Consider the following 21,466-nt stretch of genomic DNA (forward strand, 5'->3'; position numbering starts at 1 on the left):
TTTATGGGTTGATCTGTCCGTTGGGCCGCTTCCACAAGGATCCAATGGGTGAAATTTGACGTGTATAGTTAATTTATGGTCCTCAGGCCATATATAAGGTTTCGAGCCAAACGGATGGTGGGAACCCTGTAATCTTACATTTTGGACGATTTTCAGGGCCGTTTAACATGAATGGCATGATTTTCTCGGATCTCTGGCGTGTAAATTCTTCGATCTCGGCCCCTTAGGGTCCGTCACTTGCCTTGGTGATTTCAGAGCGTTAAATTCATGCTTTTAGTACCCTTTTTCAGTCTAGGCTCCTAAATACACCTTGCATCACAAACACGATTAAAATGGGCCATTAAACAGTATCATGTTCGTAAATTTAGGTAATAATTGGGGTTTAATATGCAATATTTGACCCTCAACATAATCCCCAACCAGCATTTTGCTAGTCTCGAGCAAAGTATGCGAAAAATAATCTAAGAAGTACGAGACAATTTCTATAAACCCGAGTGATTTTTGAAAAACAATCCAGTCAATAGAATTCTAAGATTCATGCATGTTGGGCATTACTTTCTCCTAGGCTCAAGCGCACAGTAAACTTCATAGTCAAGTTCAAAGTATTAATCCATCCATTAGAAAGATTCTAAACATCGAGTCCCATGGGTGTATAGTGCAACCTTGACTTATCACAATTAAAGGTCCAATCGTCAATTTTCATGATAATATAGATAACCAAAAGGAATATTCCGGATAACCGCACCTAGACTAAAACTTGCCTTATAGTTCAAAATCTTTTTGATCGGGGGCTTTCACGCCGTGTTAACCTTGGGGAATCGAACCCTCACCTATAGGGAGCAGACCTATGGTGAAGATCGTTCGCCCACAAGCACATGTATCAGGTAGAGTCAAGGAGAGACATCGAACCCTCACCTATAGGGAGCAAACCTATGGTAAAGATCATTCACCCAACCCTTTCTAAAGACATTTTTTATTTTATTTTATTTTATTTTTTTTTAAACATGATGGACAAATTTCCCAGGTTGGCTTCTTCCATGCCTAGTGACTACCAGGTTAACAATTCAATATCGAACTGAAGCTTTAATGTGTAAGCCAGGTGTGACATGTGAAATCATGACCCAATCAATGTTTAAACCTTCTGATCATGAATTAACAATCCGAACTTAACTGTGAAATCTAACAGATGGCTGAATCCAAGAGTCATAAATTACCAACATTACGTATCTTATAATTCTAAATCAAAGATGGCCATCAACATCACTTCAAATTTACAAGAATTTCCAGAAAAATTTTAAAAATTTCCCACAATTTTTGCTCAAGACCAAGAAAATACTGATTAGGTAATCTAATCTCCCATCCCCAACCTAAAATCTACATTGTCCTCAATGTAAAAGATATAAGTATGCAATGCACATGAGACAACAAAAGTAAAGGAGAAGTGATGGAAAGATAGTACCTGATGAAGGAGTTAAGAGGCTTCTTCCAAAGAGATCTCAGCGTGAAGGCGGCTCGGCACGAGAGTTAATCCCCAAAAAAGCAAACTATCCTAAAACAACTGGAAAGCAAACTAACCTAACGAGATAAAGCCGACTAACCTAGAACGATAAAAAGTAAACTATCCTAATCCTATGAAAGCAATAAACCTATCTATACCTCCATCAGACCAGGAGATCAATCCTGGTAAACAGGATCATTCAGAGGCATAGACGTCCTCTGAATCAAATTTCTCGACAAATGGCTTTAATCGATATCCATTTACTTTAAAGTCATGGCCATTGTCTGGATTCCGAATCTCGACAGCCCCATGAGGATAAACATTGATAACGGGGAAAGGGCCGGTCCAACGAGATCGGAGCTTACCCGAAAGGAGATGTAACTGAGAATTATACAAAAGGACTTTCTAACTTGGCGTGAATGATTTTCACAGAATGTGTTGGTCATGAAATGCTTTCTTCCTGTCCTTATAAATTCTCGAGTTCTGGTGCACATCATTCCAGATTTCTTCAAGTTCATTCAACTGAAGTTTGCACAGCGAGCCAGCGTTGTCCAAATTGAAATTCAGATTTTTGATCGCCCAATAAGCTTTATGTTCCAACTCCACAGGCAAGTGACAAGCCTTCTCATAGACAAGTCTAAAGGGAGACATTCCAATAGGGGAGTTAAATGCAGTTCGATAAACCCATAAAGCATCGGTCAATCCGATTGACCAATCCTTATGGTCAGGGTTAACCGTCTTTTCCAAGATGTGTTTGATCTCCCTATTGGAAATCTCAGTTTGCTCACTTGTCTGTGGGTGGTATGGAGTGCTCACTTTATGAGAGATACTGTATTTCTTTATTAAACTCTCGAATGGTCTATTACAAAAGTGTGAGCCCCCATCACTAATGATGGCTCAAGGCGTTCCAAACCGAGAAAGGATGTTCTCTTTTAGGAATTTAATGACCGTGCGATGATCATTATTCCGGCACGCAATCGCTTCGACCCATTTAGTGATAGTCTACGACAAGCAAAATGTATAGATTTCCAAAGGATTGGGGGAATGGTCCCATGAAATCGATGCCCCAGCAATCAAATGCCTATATAATGAGAATGGGGTTCAAGGGCATCATATTCCGACGGGACGATGCTCCCAATTTCTGACAACGCTCACAAGCCTTGCAAAACTCATGAGTGTCCCTAAACATAGTGGGCCAGTAAATGCCACACTGCAGAATCTTGGCCGTGGTCTTTTTAGCAGAAAAGTGACCACCACAGGCCTGTGAGTGACAGAAGGAGATGACACTCTGATGCTCATCGTCTGGCACACATCTTCTTAAGATTTGGTCTGGGCAATATTTTAACAAATATGGATCGTCCTAGAGAAAGTCGCGCACCTCGGTGAAAAATTTATTCTTATCTTGCGTAGTCCAATGTGTCGGTATAAAACCTATGGCAAGATAATTAGCAATATCAGCGCACCAAGGTGAATGAGAGACTCTGAACAATTGTTCGTCAGGGAACATGTCATTAATATGAGTCGTCTCAAGGGAATCAGAGGGATTAAGGCGGGAAAGGTGATCAGCCACTACGTTCTTTACTCCCTTTTTATCTTTAATTTCTAGATCGAATTCTTGGATTAGAAGGATTCATCTTATCAGGCGGGGCTTAGCATTATTCTTATCAAGAAGATACTTGAGGGCCGCATGATCTGTGTAAATGATGATATTGGATTCGATCAAGTAAGACCTAAATTTGTCCAATGCGAACACTACGGCTAAGAGTTCCTTTTCCGTAGTCGAGTAGTTCACTTGGGCAAGATTTAGAGTCTTGCATAATGAATAACGTAGGGCTTCTTTTCTTTTCTTTGGCCTAACACCGCCCCAAGAGCATAATAAGACTAATCGCACATAAGTTCAAAAGGCAGGCTCCAGTCGGGTGGCTGTATGATAGGTACATTGGTCAACATGCCTGTAAGCTTAGTGAAAGCTTCTTGGCATGACTCAGTTCACTCGTATGGTGCATCCTTTTGCAGTAGATTACATAGAGGACGAGAGATGAGACTAAAGTTCTTTATAAATCGTCTGTAAAACCCGGCATGTCCTAAGAAGGATCGCACGTCTCATATGTTCTTGGGTGGAGGTAAGTTAGAGATAAGATCGATTTTAGCGTTATCCACTTCGATTCCTTTGGACGAGATGATATGTCCAAGGACAATTCCCTTATGAACCATGACATGACACTTCTTCCAATTAAGTACCAAATTCTTTTCTTCACATCTTTTTAGCACACATTTAAGACTCTCTAAGCACTCGCTGAAAGATGGACCGAAGACAGAGAAATCATCCATGAAGACCTCTAGATATTGCCCCACTATGTCAGAAAAGATACTCATCATACATCACTGAAAGGTGGCAGGGGCATTACATAGTCTGAATAGCATCCTTTGGTAAGCAAAGGTGCCATAAGGACATGTAAACGTAGTCTTTTCCTGATCTTTAGGGGCTATCTCTATCTGATTGTAGCCCGAATATCCGTCAAGGAAACAGTAATAGGAATGACCAGCTAACCTTTCCAAAATCTGATCAATGAAGGGTAAAGGAAAGTGGTCATTCCTCGTGACGGTATTCAACTTCTTGTAGTCAATGCACATTCTCCAACCAGTAGTGACCCTAATTGGCACGAGTTCATTATTAGCATTGGCTACGATGGTGATTCCGGACTTCTTAGGAACCACCTGAGTTGGACTCACCCATTGACTATCGGATATAGGGTATATGATACCTACATCCAGTAGTTTAAGAACCTCAGCCTTAACCACTTCTTTCATGTTTGGATTTAGTCTACTTGTGATTGCTAAGAGGTCTTCGCATTATCCTCAAGATAAATGCGGTGAGTATTGAAGGGTCAATTCCCTTGAGGTCCGCAATCGTCCATCTAAGGGCTCCCTTATGCTCAATGAGAGTAGATATGAGCATACTCTCTTGTTCTTTCTCCAGGTGGGCAGAAATCACCACCGGGTATGTCTCATCTTGACCTAATAGGCATATTTCAATTTAGAGGGCAAAGGTTTTAGGTCAAGCTTCGATGGCTTGATGTTAGACGGTAGAGGCACTTCATCAGTTTGGGGCAACTCTTCAAATTGTGGCCTCCACCGGTTAACTTCAAATACCGGCGTAGCATCAAGCATGGCACATGTCTCCCTAATCATGTCATCATCAAAATCATGGGAGTGGGCTAGGCACGTCTTTAGAGGATCAGAGGATAAGGTCAAAGGTGTCTCATCTTCCACGAAAGTGTTAATCATGTTAATGTCATGGAAATCGTCATCATCCTCTAACCGTCTGCCTCTGTTGAAAAAGAAATTCATTTCTAATGTCATATTCCTGAAGGACGTACTCATGACACCATTCCTGTAATTGATAATTGCGTTTCAGGTGGCAAGGAATGGGCAACCAAGAATGATGGGATTCTGAGTGCTCATGTTACCGATGGATTCAATATTTAGGATGATAAAATCTACAGGGTAGTAAAATCTGTCGACCTGGACCAACACATTCTCAATTATCCCTCTCAGTATACGAACAGAGCGATAAACAAGTTGTAGTGTGGTTAGGGTGGGTTTTAATTCACCCAAACCTAACTGTTTGTATACCGAGTAGGGAATCAGATTGACGATCGCTCCTAAGTCAAGAAATGCGTGCTCAATTCAATAGTTCCCGGTTACACATGATATGGTTGGGCTACTAGGATCCTTGAATTTCTGCGGCATATCTTGCTTTAGGATGACACACTTTCTCAGTCAAGAAGATTTTCTTTTGAATATTCTACCGTCTTTTGGTCGTACACAAGTCTTTCAGGAATTTAGCATATGAAGGTATTTGTTTCACGACATTAAGTAGAGGAATGTTGACTTTCACTTGTTTCAGCACCTCTAGAATATCCTGAGAGTTAGAGAAAGGTTTTAGTGCAACCAACCGTTGGGGAAATGGAGCAACTGGCTTCCCTTGAGGTTCTAGTTCTAATTCCTATAGAGCATGGCTAGATCCATTATCCTTGTCCACTTCGGGTCCTTAGGCTTTTCAGCCCTAACCGGAATGGTTTTGTCAATGATCTTCCCACTACTAAGAGTGGTGATGGATTTAGCTTGTTCCATCTGATTTGAAGAGTTGGGGTCACTTATTTCATATTGCTGTTTGGGATTGGGGAGAGATTGAGCAGGAAGCATCCCCTTTCCTCCACTTGTTAATTATGACTCTATCCTTTGAATAGACGACGCAAGCATTCCTAATACTGTATGGATATTATGGAACGTTTGCTGATTTTTTATTAAGTAGCTCTTGTTCTCGAATATGTTTTTGAACCGGATCCTCTTGAGGTTTCCCTTGATTTGGAGTTTGATTGAAGAAACCTTGAGGAGTAGCCGTTTGTCCATTCCTCTAACTGAAGTTTGGATTATTTCTCCAACCAGGATTGTATGTATTGGAGGTAGGTCCATTGAAAGGTCTTTGATAATTATTTACGGCATTGGATTGCTCAGTTAGTACCTCTTGAAAGGCAGATATAGTTGGACACTTTTTAGTTGTGTGACTGTTGCAACCACAAATACCGCAAACAACTTCCTTACCCTTATCTTTCTTTGATACCATGGCCTCGAATTTCCTTATGAGATTAGCCACGTTAACATTGATATCATCATCCTCTTTCAGAAGGTATACTCCGCCCCTTTCCTTTGATTGAGTGGGCCTAGAAGTGGTACTTGATTTTGCGTATGTGTCCCATGATTTTGTGTTTTCAGCAAGTCTATCCAAGTAGTCCCACACATCATCGACATTTTTATTCATGAATTCCCCATTGCACTTCGTCTCAACCAATTGGCGCGTGGAAGATGTCAGTCCATTATAGAAAGAGTGTAATGTGCCACGTTTTAAAATCGTGTTGTGGGCATGAACTGACAAGATTCTTGGACCTTTCCCAACATTGGAAGAATGTTTTATCCTCCTTTTGGGTGAAGTTCATGATTTATTTTCTAAGGGTGTTTGTTTTATGATGTGGAAAAAATTTCTTTATAAACTCCCTTTGCATATCATTCCATGTGCCAATAGATCTAGGACTTAGTGAATGCAATCACGTCTTAGCTTTCTCTTTCAAAGAAAATAGAAAGAGTTTTAGCCTGACTGTGTCCTCAGACACGTTTGGAAAATATAAAGTGGCTATGATCTCATCAAACTCTTTCAGGTGTAGATATGGATTTTCTGACTCAAGCCCATGAAATTTAAGGAGTTGAATCACCCCTGGCTTGATATCCATGTGTTCTGTATTTTCAGGAAAAACCATGCATGAGGGCGTACTCACCTCGCCGGTTGTAAATAATCTCGTAAAGTATGAGGCGGGGTTGCTTGATGCACCTCATTCTCATCCTGGATGTCCTCCACCCTAAGTTGGGGTAGAAGAGGTTGGTTTGCAGCCATCACTTCAATTAACTCAAGGGATCTCGAGCGGTGTTTAGTCCTGCGATGGATAGTCAACCCCCCAACCAATCCTCCTTCAGTCAAGAGATGTCGAGTGTTGTCACGAACCCACTTGGGCATGAAACACTCGCAGCCCTCAATTCAGATTCTAAACCTAACCTAAAAGAAAGAAAGGAAATAAAAATCTAGAAAGAGAGAGAAAAAGAGTTGGAAAGAAGTTACCAAATTCGAAGTTCCTAAGTTAAATCCTGCAAAGCAAAACAAAACAAGTTAGTTTCTAAAAATAGAAAGTCTAAGAATAGAAAGTAAACTATTTTCTAAAAAAGGAAGAATTCTAAAGATAACCAAAAATAGAAAGTTTCTAAAAACGAATTAGGAAAGCTCTAAACTTAAATTACAAATTAAGAAAGTTAATAAAAATAAAAGAAATTTTAGAATTAGAAAGTTTCTAAAATAAAATAAAGGAAAGATGAGTTAGTTTCTAAAAGTAGAAAAAGTTTCTAAAAAGGGAAATAACTAACCTAGGTTCTAAAAATTAATCAGAAAAGTCCTAACCTGAAATTAGAAAGTAAATTAGTTTCTAAAAATAATAAAAGAAATTCTAGAATTAGAAAATTTCTATTAAAAAAAATAGAAAAGAGAACCTAATCTAAAAATAGAAGATGGAAAAAAAAAACTAGAAAATTAGAAAGGGATTACCAATTTAGAAGGTCTATCTCAGAATCCTACAAAACAGGAAAGTTATGTTAGTTTCTAGAAATCAAATAGAAAAACCTAAATCTAGAAAAACCCTAATCTTAACCTAATTCAAAAACTAGCTAATCTCAGAAAAACGTAACCGCAGTCCCCAGCAACGGCGCTAAAAACTTGTTCACACCCCAAATATAGGGTTGCGATGTAGTAATAAACTTGGTAAGATCAAGGTCGAATCCACAGGGACTGTACCTTATATGTAATCTGAAAATAACTCGAACTAGAACTAAGTAAAGATGTAGATCTAAATTAGAGGTTTTTAAGAGAGTAATGGTGAAATATTAAACTAAAATTTTGTAAAATTCAAAGGTGGGAAACTAGGGTTTCAGAGGATCCACTTGTATAGATCAGGAAGATCTTATGCTTTATTCAAGAACACATCTGGACTTCGAGTCCTATCTTCATCTAGATGGAAGATATAATATCAACTACGAACTTCCTTTGATCCAGTTTTCAAGAGATAGAGGTATGAGAATTAGACTTGATTCCATCACAAAACCATGCCAAGGAAACAAAGTAAACAACAGAATTTAACCAATCCACATCCAATCTGAGAGAGTTATAAACATAAGGAAGGATTCCATCATCCATCCATGCCTATGAGACGATGGTGAACAACAGGGTCCCTACGATCATAACCTCCATACATGCATGGAAAATACCGGAAGATATCGCAGATCCGTTGTAATTTAAGTTACAACAAACCATTAAAAACTAAAGGCATTCCATATAATCAAACTAGAATCAAAATCAATTCATGAAACAAAAAGCATAAACAAGAAGTCTCCCATCACACTACATGCTTCACCTCTTAGCCCTAGCTAAGAAGCTTAGCCAGACATGCTAGGCTAAGAGAAAAGAAAAACAATATAATCCAAAAGAAAGAAGATAAAGAAGAAAAAAAAAAAACTCTGGGCGCTGGTTCCACGTTCCACCCTTTCTCCACATGCACAAGATGATTTCTGCTCTTTTTCCTCTCTCCTTTTTATAGGGAAAACAATCAGTCAACATGGAGTTTACGCACTCCCTGCATAAGGGGTTTTTACGCAAAGAGTTTACGCAGCCGGCTCTCCAACGCAACTTCTTGTGTGCGCCAGAAGAGAAACGCAAAACCTCATTGCGTTTGATCTAAATCTGAGACGAAGGGTCGTCCAGATTTTCAGTTCCGCTTTCTTGGACAGAGTTTGGACGATCTGGTTCTGTCATCCGATCACACCCTTGATCATGGAACTGCCCGGAAATCCCGGATCTTGCGGGCATGCGTTGCTCGTGCACGTTCATGCGCTGACGTGTTTGGTGGGCCCCATATTGATGTTTTCTGAGAAATCCGACTCGTTCATTAGATTCTTGGCAAAAAACTAGTCGGGAAGGAGTGGTTTTTATCAGGTTTTGGTGCGGTCCACTGCATCGAACCAACTCGCTGTTAATCTTGCGTTTTCTGGCGATCCACGTGTGTATGTTTGCATGGGGCCAACGGCCACATAGGCGAGGGTCACACCCCCCCTCTGGACACATTGGACGGTTCAGATCTGCCAAAGGGATGATGTGTGGGGCCCACAATCACAAACCAACGGTCGGACGTCCGTTCACTGTGCGTTTTTTGTTTTTTAAAGAAAGCAAGGTTCAAAGCCTGTTTGACCGGACTGTCCGGTGTGGTGCGGATGCTGTGCACCCTATGTACATGCGATGTACACGTGGGGTCCACTGTGATGTTCGTGAGAAAGCCGCTCCGTCCATCTGTCTTACCACCTCAATTAAGGTGTTGAGACAAAATTTGAAGCATTTCTAGATATCAGGTGGGCCCCAGATCAGTGTTTTATGGGCTGATCTGTCCGTTGGGCCACTTCCATAAGGATCCAATGGCTGAAATTTGACGTGTACGGTTAATTTATGGTCCTCAGGCCATATATAAAGTTTCGAGCCGAACGGATGGCGGGAACCCTGTGATCTTGCATTCTGGACGATTTCCAGGCCCGTTTAACGTGAGTGGCGTGATTTTCTCGGATATCTGGCATGTAAATTCTTTGATCTCGGCCCCCTAGGGTCCGTCCCTTGCCTTGGGTGACTTCAGAGCGTTAAATTTATGCTTTTAGTACCCTTTTTCAGTCCAGGCTCCTAAATACACCTTGCATCACAAACATGATTAAAATGGGCCGTTAAACAATATCATGTTCGTAAAATCAGGTAATAACTGATGTCTAATATGCAATATTTGACCCTCAACACTTGAGTCTACTAATATGTTGCCAATGTATGGGAGAAGGGTTGGTGAATCTCTTTACAAGTTGGGGATTTGTAGGGTATTGGGTAGGATTCACCTAAGCTACCATTCAATGGCTTTTTGACAAAGGATTTACCTATTTAATTCAGGTCAGGCCATTAATGAATGCTCACGAATGTGCTTTAACACAAGGATTAAAGGATGAACTCAATGGGATTAGAACTAAGGAGGAAGGATTAAAAGAGGAAAAACACCTAGGCTCTATCAGATTCCCATCAGTTTGCAAAATGCCCTAGCAAATGGTTAAATAGATTCTGTTTTTAACAGTTAGAAAATAGGTAGAAAATGGCTAGTATCTATCACAAAGCTCGCTGGACAGTTTTGAGCATTTTCAATCGATCGAACTTGGACCATCGATCGATCGAACTAGGACCATCGATCGATTGAACTAAGTTGAAATTAGGTAGTGAGCTTACCGGACTGTTTTAAGCATTTTCGATCGATCGAACTTGGACCATCGATCGATCGAACTAATTCGAAAATAGGCAGTGAGCTTGCTGGATTGTTTTAGCCATTTTGGATCGATCGGTCTTGGGGGTCATCGATCAATCAAGACCGATCGATGGCCTCTTGATGCAATCGACAATCGCTCGTACTTATGCCTTTTTCTAGAACTTCATTTTTCAGCATTTTGCTCTATTTTGTGTCGAGTCCAAGCTGATCAGTTGGACCTCTCCTCTAGGCTAAGAAGGTTTAGGATATTCCTATTAAGGTGAGGACATCTAGAGATCAATGTTCGAAATATCAGTATCGCGTTACATATCACACCCTTGGGATGCATATACATATCGATTATCACATGGGATATATCGATTGTATCGCATAATGTATCGTTGTTGTTGGAAACATGGGGAAACATTGGAAATTGGTCGAATTTTTCAACGAAATTTCAGTGATTGTTAAAAAAGACATCAATATACACTTACAAATAAAAACATTACAAAAAACAAGTGTACATAATGGGTTTTCTTTGTATGAGGTCCTAATCTATGCGTTGTCTAGATTAATTGATGCAGGTTATTCAAAGTCTATTCATATAATTTATAAATGTAAGAAGACATGTGAAAACACAAACAATACATTCAAAAGCAAAAGAAGAATCATTAGATTAGGTTACATACATGTTTGGTTTTATTATTATTATTATTATTATTTCAATATTCCGCAACTCGCTTCTTCTCCTAATTTCAAAATCGAAGTTCCCAATCCATGATTTTTCATGCCATGCAAAACATGAAAAATCATGGATTTATAACAATTTGACATTGATTTAACATGATTTATAGAAAAAAAGATAAAAAAAAATAAAAATAAATGTTCACTGAATCGAACATATGGGATATATTCCACTACTTGTGTGTTTCGTATTGCATAGGTGGGATACAAGATATATCGTGGGATATATCGGCAGATATCGTCGATATTTAAAACATTGCTAGAGATTAGGTTTTGGGTTTTGCATGGGTTCTAGGGATTATAAGGTCATGGATTACCAAGGCATTGCTTCGTATATCTCCAATCCTTGATCGCCGCAGGTCTTTGAGTCTTCTATTCTTCAACTACCATAGGGGCTTATCGGACTCGATGACACAGGACTCATGCTAATTGACAAACATTTACACTTACAGTTTCCTGACTTTGGTAGAAGTAAAATTCGGTAACCAGGAAATGAAATTTAAGCAGATTTTGATGATGGGAATTGGTAAAACAAATTTACTTCTTCAATCACTCTAAAAATATGAGTGGCTAAAAATCAAGGTGTCTCGTATCGGTATCGGTTGGCGTAACGGTGACCTCCAAAACCGATACGGATACGGGGGCGTAACGGTGATACGAGGGCATAACGGCCCGTAACGGCGCAATTTTTTTTTTTTGCCAAAAAAATATGAAAAAATATGGATTAAACCCGGAATATTCTAAGCATTCCAAATATGCATTCATTTATAAATTGGAACATGTTTATGGTGGTGTAACGGTCCACTCTTTGGTGAGAAGTTGTATCGGACTGTCTGATGAATTTATGAACCAGATAACCTGAATTTGACTACAAAATTCATATATTTAATTTTCTAACTATCTACTATCAATGATAGATATATTATAATGAATGTAATATGAAAATATCTTACATTTAGGTGTTTGCAATTATTTTTGAGGGCCAAAATTCATGCGTAAATAGAAAAAAAAAATATAAAAAAAATATAAAATGGTACCCCAAATATGTAAAATGCACATTAACATGTTCTACTATGATTAACACATCATATGACATCATTAAAACAGCAAAAGAATCATTAAAAAATGATTTTTCAAATTTTCAAAAAAAGGGCCGAAATAAATGCGTAAATAGAAAAAAGTATAAAAAAAATATAAAATGGCACCCCAAATATGTAAAATGCACATTAACATGTTCTACTATGATTAACACATCATATGGCATCATTAAAACAGCAAAAGAATCATTAAAAAATGATTTTTCGAATTTTCAAAAAAAGGGCCGAAATAAATGCGTAAATAGAAAAAAATTTTAAAAAAATATAAAATGGCACCCCAAATCTGTAAAATGCATATCAACATGTTCTACTATGATTAACACATCATATGGCATCATTAAAACAGCAAAAGAATCATTAAAAAATGATTTTGCGAATTTTCAAAAAAAGGGCCAAAATAAATGCGTAAATAGAAAAAAATATAAAAAATATATAAAATGGCACCCCAAATCTGTAAAATGCACATTAACATGTTCTACTGTGATTAACACATCATATGACATCATTAAAACAGCAAAAGAATCATTAAAAAATGATTTTTCGAATTTTCAAAAAAAGGGCCAAAATAAATGCGTAAATAGAAAAAAATATAAAAAAAATATAAAATGGCACCCCAAATCTGTAAAATGCACATTAACATGTTCTACTATGATTAACACATCAAATAGCATGATTAAAACAGCAAAACAACCATTAAAAATTGATTTTTCGAATTTTAAAAAAAGGGGCCAAAATTCATGCGTAAATCGAAAAAAATATTAAAAAATTATAAAATGGCACCCCAAATCTGTAAAATGCACATTAACATGTTCTACTATGATTAACACATCATATGACATGATTAAAACAGCAAGACATATTAAAAAAAATATAAATACCTATTTTTGACGAATTTTTGAAAAATGGCCCACCGAGCTTTGATTCAAAAAAATCTATAATATATTGTGTTTTTATCTCAAATACTTAGCCAAGGTTGGTCGAAATTAATAGTAGAAGGGGTGAGAAACAGTTTGGAAGCAAGGGGTTTAAAAAAAACAGCAAAAACAGAGCTAAAAATGAAAAAAAAAAGAAGTTACCGTTACGGGCCCGAAACGGCCCATTACGGCCGTTACACCCCGTAACGGGCCCGTATCGGCCGATTCGGGTACAAAAACGGGTATCGGCCGATACGACCCCAAAACGCGTAACGGTTCCCACCGTTACCGTTACGTATCGGCCGTTACGGCCGATACGTAACCATTTTGGCACACCTTGCTAAAAATGATGACTTGTGAATCTGCATTTACAGTTGTTGCGGTTTAGGGTGCTAAGGGTGTGTTCTCATTCGCAACAACAAGAGAATTGAGAAGAACAGTGATACCAGGTATAATATTTAATTTATTTACTTAAGTAGTATGGTATATAATTAGGTAACTATATTTCTCGTTTAAACTTTAATCGAAAACAAGCTTCTTATGGATATGCAAGCGAGTGATGGACTCTGTACGGAGGTGGCACACCCACATTGCAGTTATTGGTAGTCCATGTTTTTGCTCAGACTGTATTATCTTCACCATCGATAGGAATTGGAGCACATAGTCGCTTATGCACATTAAGTTAGAGGAACATGGTGGCATATGAGAAGCTACAAAAACTTGTCTACTGTTATTATAATATGAAGTTGAAAGATGTCGATTTAGATGGAGGCAAATTAGGACCCGCTCGACCTGTTGTCGGTAGATACCATGGCACAGTTCGATGATGATGTTGAGGACCTACTTTATGAGTGGGTCCAATCAACTGATTTAGATGATGTGAAGGAAGCAGCTTCTCTTGGTATCGACGTCGACCCGGTAGTAATAAAGTAGAGGGCAAATGCAAACTCCTTCAATACTTTGATGAGGGTGAGGAGGCATTTTCACAGCATCCTCCCCTTCGTCGAATTGTAGTGAGTGATCATGATGAGACTCAACCCTTACCCAACACTTGTTTTGGGGATGATGACGACATTGGTGATGAGGGAGGGGATGGAGGCACTGGCACCGATGTAGGTGGTACTAGTGGGGGTGGAGGCTGCAATGGTGGGGTTACACGACTAGTTAGAGCCAACAATCCCTTGACTAGTTCATTGAAGAGTTGTACTTTGACCGTGCCACTCAGGACGATGACCATAGATCTCATCTACCATCCTCGGTGATAGCATTAGAGCCCATACATCATTTCGAGCATCGTTCGAAGAAGACAGTAGGACCTGCCACGGTGGACGCTCTCGTACACAACTTTTCATCTATAGACATTAATTCAGAGCAGGGGAGTTCTATCTCAATCCCACCTTATGCGCACGGGGGATAGCACGGGCATAGCGGCTCCAACATTTAATCATACTTGTCCACCCATGGATACGGGCAGTTGGCAGATAGCTCTTCGAGTTATGGCCCTTTGATAGGAGGATATTTGGGGTATCCATTTGACCGGCAACAATACTATCATAGAGTTGGGGTTGGACTCAACTTGTCCTCTCATGACCTTACTCAACCAACGCCATCAATGTATGCCATACAATACCCTCAATCCTCATAGAGTTTGGGGAGGATGAGTACCGAAGAAACATAAAGAGTTCCTCCATTAGTCTGAGCAGAGGATGAATTGGGAACAATACTACCAACATGTTAAAGTAGCAATGGCAGTACTACGCCAAACTATCATGGCCCTTTGACAGGAGGATATTCGGGGTATCCATATGACTAGCAACAATACTATTATGGAGTCGGGGTTGGACTCGATTTGCACTCTTAGGACCTTACTCAGCCAATGCCATCGATGTACATCGCGCATTACCCTCATAGAGTTCGGGAAGGATGAGTACCGGAGAAACATAAGATAGTTCCTCCCGAGTAGAGGATCAACTGGGAACAATACTACCAACATGTTTAAGCAGAAATGGCAGTACTACGCCAAACTGCATAGGATCCGGGTGACGACAAAGAGCCACCTAGTCACTACATGGAAACTTATTATGTATTCATTCTTTTTTGCAATTTTTTAATTCCTACATATGCTAAATATGCAAATATATGTATTTAAGCATCTCGTGAAATTTCACTGAAAAATTCCACCGTTTTCCCCATTTTTCTAGTTGTCATCAATTGTTTTCATATCCCCGGCCAACGTAACTTGTGGACCGATACCGACAACTCGAACACTGGATCAAGTTGATATTTGTTTTTCCCTTCATCCAGGTCTGTGTGATCTTATGAACAACTTGGATGGCAAATAAACATTACGGTGGACCCTAGAATGTTTTTAATGGTGGGTTCAATGACCATTGTTTCTTGTGGTATGGTCCACATAATATCTGAATTTGCTTCATTTTTTTGCCCATGCCCTTAAAACAACGTGGCAAAACAAATGGACAATGTAGATATGCAATGCATATACATTAAAGCAGACCCCACAAAGACACACACATCACATGTTCTAGGGTTGCAACCTAAGTTGCGTCTGTAAACAAAAAGCAAACCCAACTTTGTTAACCCTAAAATTGATGTTAGGGAGCAACTTTAAGCATGCAGTGCAAATTTTTGGCGATTCTTTCCTGAAAATAGCGGCTGGAGGAATTTTCAACGGAAAATCCCAACAAAATTACTAAAAACTTGCCGAAATCCTTGAAATCCATTACCTAATTGAAGAGGAAAGGGATTTTTGTGGGTATTTCATACCTTTCTTGAAGATCGTCCATGTCCATCTGCAATCCAACCACCAAAAGCACTTCTCGATCCTCTGAAACTCCTTGAAAGGTGCCCAAATTGAATTCCTCAAACAGATCAAGAAGAAAAATGGAAATCGAAGGTTTTTTTTTTTTTTTTTGATTTTTTTGATTTTTTTGATTTTGATTTGATTTGATTTTATTATTATTATTTTTTTTTAAATTTCATTAATGTTGGAGACTAACTCTATGTTGTCGCCAATAATCGACCGGATGATGACCTTCACCTTGGGTTATCACCTAGGCCTACAGAAGTGTAGATGGTTATAGAGTAGACTTAGCCTGGTAGCTTTAGAGACTTCATAGGTGCTAAGGGAAAAAAGCTTAGATTACTATGGATTCCGGTATTCAATAACAATAACGGTGACCATAACGGCCATTACGGCCATGTAACGGTCAAAATTTCTTTCAAAGGAAGAAAAATGTATTAGCCCATTATGTCCAAAAAAAAAAAAAATCGAAAGAAGAAAATGTATAGGCCTGTTACGGCCCCTAATAGCTGTTACATGGCTCATTCTGGGCCATTTTCTTCAGAATGGGTGTTAATGCCCTGTATCACATAACAGCTCTTACCATAACTGTTACATAACAGCCATTACGTTACCCTTTTTTAGTATCATGGTGCTGGGTGTAATCATGAATTGAAGGGATCATTTGATACAAGGAAGAAATGTTTTCTTGAGCATGGCCTAAAATCCTTGGTTGCAGTTGTCTCTGATAAAATTACGAAGTTGGAAATTTTATACGAACTTGAGGCAGGTCATATTTACCTAATTCGCAGCTAAGCAGACCGTTTGTCCTGGAACAGTTCCCAATTCAGTCCGCTGTAATTCACTGAAATCAGGCGAATTACATGAATCACTAGCTTCCACACACCTTTTTTCCCATAGATCTCATGTTCAAGTCTTCCACCCTTTTGTTGGTTGGACAATGGATGGACTCTCGGAAGACTTATGTTTCTCTTGTTGCCTGTTCTATCACATGGAATGGTCAAAGTAATTGTGAGTTTGCTATGCCCCATTAGAGCACTAGCCACGCATTCACCATGCATGGGCATACATGAATGTTCATGGAAACTTCCCCCCTTTTGTTGGTTGGACAATGGATGAACTCTCGGAAGACTTACGTTTCTCTTGCTGCCTGTTCTGTCACATGGAATGATTAAAGAGTAATTGTGAGTTTGCTATTCCCCATTAGAGCACTAGCCACGCATTCACCATGCATGGGCGTACATGAATGTTCATGGAAACAGTCCAAAATCATGGTCCCACATATGGATGGAGCAGGGCCCAAAACTCGTTACCCATTGGATAATCATTGTCTGCTCTTAGATGGTTAAAATGGACCATGATCAATTTTTAACTGTCTATTTGATGTCAGCCAATAGAATGGCCAAAATTGTTAGCTCACTTACACCACAAGTTGGTATTATACATTAATTATAACATGCCAAAAGTATGAATTATGAAAAGAAAATGGTGATTTTGAGTAGGAGCAAGCCAAAGCCACTTGTTATAGAAGTCTTCCCCACACAAACTGGGTCCTTTTAGATCTTGTGAATTCTGATCTTTAAACCTGGAGCTCATGTACGCGCTACCCATGTGCCAGCATGGCATGATAGGTCCAAGATCCAATCCATCCATCAGAATGGCACTACTATATTGAGGCCCTAGCCCAAGAATTGGGTTGATCCACTGGTCAGGTGGGCCATAGTTTGCAAAAAAAAAAATAAATGTACGAAAAACTTGGGTGAAGATTTCGAACTCATATTGGGGCCACATGCTGGTTGGATGGGATTTTATTTTTGAGAATGCATGTAAAAGGCCGTACCAACGTGATGGATGGATATGTGTGGCATGTACGTGAGCTTGCTTGCACACGCTTGTGTGCTAAGAAAAGCTCACAAACCCGAACAAGAACCAAGGGAACTAGCAAACTAGGTAAAGGGAAGGATTTCACATACCTGATAAATAAAGATAAGAGCCTCGGAATATCCATGTAAATGAAGAGGAGACAGCTGATGTGGTTATATTACTGTCATCAAACATTTCACTGTAAAGTACTGCTGAAAAGAGAATCATTTCACAAGTTTGTAATCTGCTTGTCAACTGGGTATTCTGTTCCTCTCTGTTTGAACTACATTTCAGAAATTGCAATTACTGACAGATGCATTTCAAATGGATGGCAGGCCAAATGAGGCCCGTGCTATGTATGAGAAGCTCCAATCTCACCCAAATGTCCAAGTGAGCAAGAAAGCCAGGCAGTTTGTGTTTGGGTTCCAGGTAAACAAACATCTGTCGTTAGTTGTAACCTGTTTATTTATGTTCAGTAGTGCAATCTCGTTTCTTCATGCATTTCTTCTGTCCATTCATCACTTCTGTTCCCTTTCAAAGCCTTTTATTCAGTTATGCTTTCAATTCAAGATATGAAAATACAAGTCTGTTTTCTGCAGGCCATGGAAATGATGAAGATTACTTCATCATTCCCACCAAAAACAACTGGATACCAGAGTTATTTTGAAGCATTTGTTAAAGACAAAGCTAACTACTCTCCAACAAAGGAAGAAAATGAAGATGCACTGAGACAGACCCTCCCATATATCATGCTTCTTGTTTCACCCATATTGATTGTGCTATTTATTGCTTCAAGAAAACTTATTTAACTATAAGAGAAATGTCTATGATACTCTGGCAGTGTGATAGTTCATGCATCCACTCTGCATGTAGCATAAATGTAATTGATCAAACCGTCCAAATCACAGGATCCCCCTTATGTTTCAAGCCAAGGGTCCTAGGCCAAGTCAGGATCAACTGACGTCACGCACGTGAGCATTCAGGGTGGGGCTCACCACAATGGTTCATAAACCAAAAGTTGCATTGAACTGAGTTCTAACTGGCTGTTTGGCGGACAATTTGATTGAATGATTAACACGGAGAATATTAAGCAATCTGAATTCCTCAATTTGGATGGTTCGATGTGAATTACATGTACGTCATGTGTGAACTGGTTGAGTGCATGCATGTGATACTTCATTCTGCTGAAGTATCCTCTAACTAGAGAGGGAAAAAAATCACCAGAGTTTGTAAATTATCCTACGTATCCATATGCAATGTTCATAGCTTTGATTTTTATTGATGTTACTTTCATTTGATCAATTTTTGAAGTATCAAAAGGAAGCTGATGTTAATTTCATAGATATTCTCTTCTCCGTCCTTGTCCACCTGTTGCTTATGATATTTAGACCATTCAGCCAGTGGGCCACACTGCAGATGGGCGCACTCTTTTGCTGTCCCAATACCCAAAGCAGGAAAGTGGCTGTATGTATCAAGAAAGGCAGGTGAGAAATGAAATCCCCTTCTTTTGTGAACCAAGTCTTCCGGGATTAGAATATGCAACCATCCAAACTCCCAGCTCATTTTCGTGGAGCTTAGTCAAGTTTGTATTAAACCTCCATTTGGAGGATGCTTAAGAAAGAGTTGGGATCTTCTGATGTGGGATTTTGTTTTTTTGGGAACAACCCTATCCATGGTGGAGTCGATAACATATGGTCTAGGTAAGTAAAACACAACCCACAGGTATCACTGATTCATTACGATGCTTCCTCTGTTTGACACATCAGGAGGGGGACCCAATAAATCTCTGTAGATAATTGGATTGAGCATTTTAATTCTCGAGGCTGGTTCCTCAGCAAGTATTTGTTTAAGCTTATTCTCCGAGGGTTGTGCCTGGGGCCCACCAATATGTGTATGGCATCCAAAAGTGGCAACTGTTCGAGCCAAACCCCAGTACGTGTTGTTCATTTGGATGCACTTTCACAAACCTCGATCTGATCCCCCTACCTCAAAATTAGCATTAAAAAGCCCACTCACTAAAAACCAATCAGATCCGTTTTCACTGAGTTGACCAACAAAGTTGTGAGAAACCCTCTTTTGCCAAGGTTTCTCCTAAAGAGCCTTAAGGTGGTATTGACAGTAGCGACAAGCCTTCCTATCCCTTCTTATCACCTAGATTCAAGTCTTGCAAATCTCCTTCTCATCCTCTTTTGAGGCCCGTCAACCCTACGCAATTTTCCCCTCATTGGATCCATCTCTATTCTTCAATGCACATGATTGCATCTCTTGTTAGGACTACGCTTAGTTTGATTTGGACGCTTCCATGCTTGGTTATGCCGTGCCTAACTGAGCCACATCCATCTTAAAACTTCTCTATCTCACGTTGGCTTCAACTGCCAAACACTCTGCTCTATGTATCATAGTCAACCGATTAGCTATCTTATAAATATTTTCCTCAAGTTCGCTAGGCATGTGGTGGTCACGCTACATTCCAATGATACATTTCACTCATCCGCTCTATATATAATTCTATTGGAAACATCATCATCAATCTCTCCATCCCTTCAGATAATCGAGACAAGGTAGCAACGTACCACTGTGAGGAATCTCTTGAACTTGTTTAACTAAAGTTTTGCCTCTGTAATGCTCCAATTGAAGTTGCATTCCAAATATCTATCTTGGTTTTGCTAAGGGCCCGTTTGGATACCACCAAATAAATTACTTTTTCTACTTACAGCAGTAGATAAGTAACTTATTTCAGATAAGTAAGTTTGGTTTATGATTATTAGTTGTAACTTTTTTACTTAAAAGTACTTAATCACTTCAATTATTTTTTTAGTTTTTCTACTTTTCATATGTTGCTGAAGAGAGGTATGGGATACCACCAAATAAAATACTTTTTCTACTTACAGCATTAGATAAGTAAGTTATTTCAGATAAGTAAGTTTGGTTTATGATTATTGGTTGTAACTTTTTTACTTAAAAGTACTTAATCACTTCAATTATTATTTTAGTTTTTCTACTTTTCATATGTTGCTGAAGAGAGGTATGGGAGAGATGAAAGAGAGGAGAAGAAGATAAGTATGTTGTTTACCAAAATACTTATCTTCTTAATAGGTAGAAACTAAGATAAGCTACTTGTGGCATTAGTAACTTATCTTAAGCAACCTACAATCCAAACGCCCCCTAAATGACTTTAGAGCCTTCCTCTAAACTTGTAATTAATATTTTCCCTCTTTCTAGTCTTATCAACCAATATCACGTGATTGGAAATAACATACACCAAAGAAATTCATCCTTTACAGTAGTGGTTAATTCATCTATAACAAGTATCAAAAGGTTAGGAGTTAAGCCAACCCTAGCGAGAACTCTTCTCATATGAACTCATTAATCTCTTCATCCTTTAATGATGTCAATATATTTTCTAGGGACACCATACAGTTCTTTCAGAAATTGGCAAATCATGATATGTCGGTTCGCTAAGAGTAGGGCTCCAACTTGGGCTCCAACTTGGGTTTGGGTCAACCTGAACCCGGTTTACGCAACCTGAGTTCGGGTCTGGTTATCAAGGTCATGGAGTTGGATTTGAGTTGAGCAAATAGACATTGAGTTAGGTCAGGTTGGGAATAGTG

At 39.1% G+C, this 21,466-nt stretch overlaps 1 protein-coding gene across 9 annotated transcripts in view; it reads left to right on the forward strand.

Annotated features, from left to right (window-relative positions):
- Positions 1–19,133, forward strand: part of LOC131228156 (uncharacterized) — a 97,755-nt gene extending 78,622 nt beyond the window's left edge. For 3 of the 9 annotated variants that reach the window (XM_058223991.1, XM_058223989.1, XM_058223987.1), the window contains 2 exons: positions 18,169–18,284; positions 18,455–19,133. In XM_058223991.1, coding sequence (XP_058079974.1) covers positions 18,169–18,284; positions 18,455–18,664 — 326 coding nt within the window. In that variant the 3' untranslated portion in view covers positions 18,665–19,133. Of the gene's footprint in view, positions 1–13,545; positions 13,621–18,168; positions 18,285–18,454 lie in introns of all 9 variants that reach the window. The other 6 variants (XM_058223990.1, XM_058223988.1, XR_009162738.1 and 3 more) reach the window with 5 other exon arrangements.
- Positions 19,134–21,466: the final 2,333 nt, after the last annotated feature.

This window comes from Magnolia sinica, chromosome 15 (genome assembly GCF_029962835.1).
Source record: "Magnolia sinica isolate HGM2019 chromosome 15, MsV1, whole genome shotgun sequence".
NCBI lineage: Eukaryota > Viridiplantae > Streptophyta > Magnoliopsida > Magnoliales > Magnoliaceae > Magnolia > Magnolia sinica.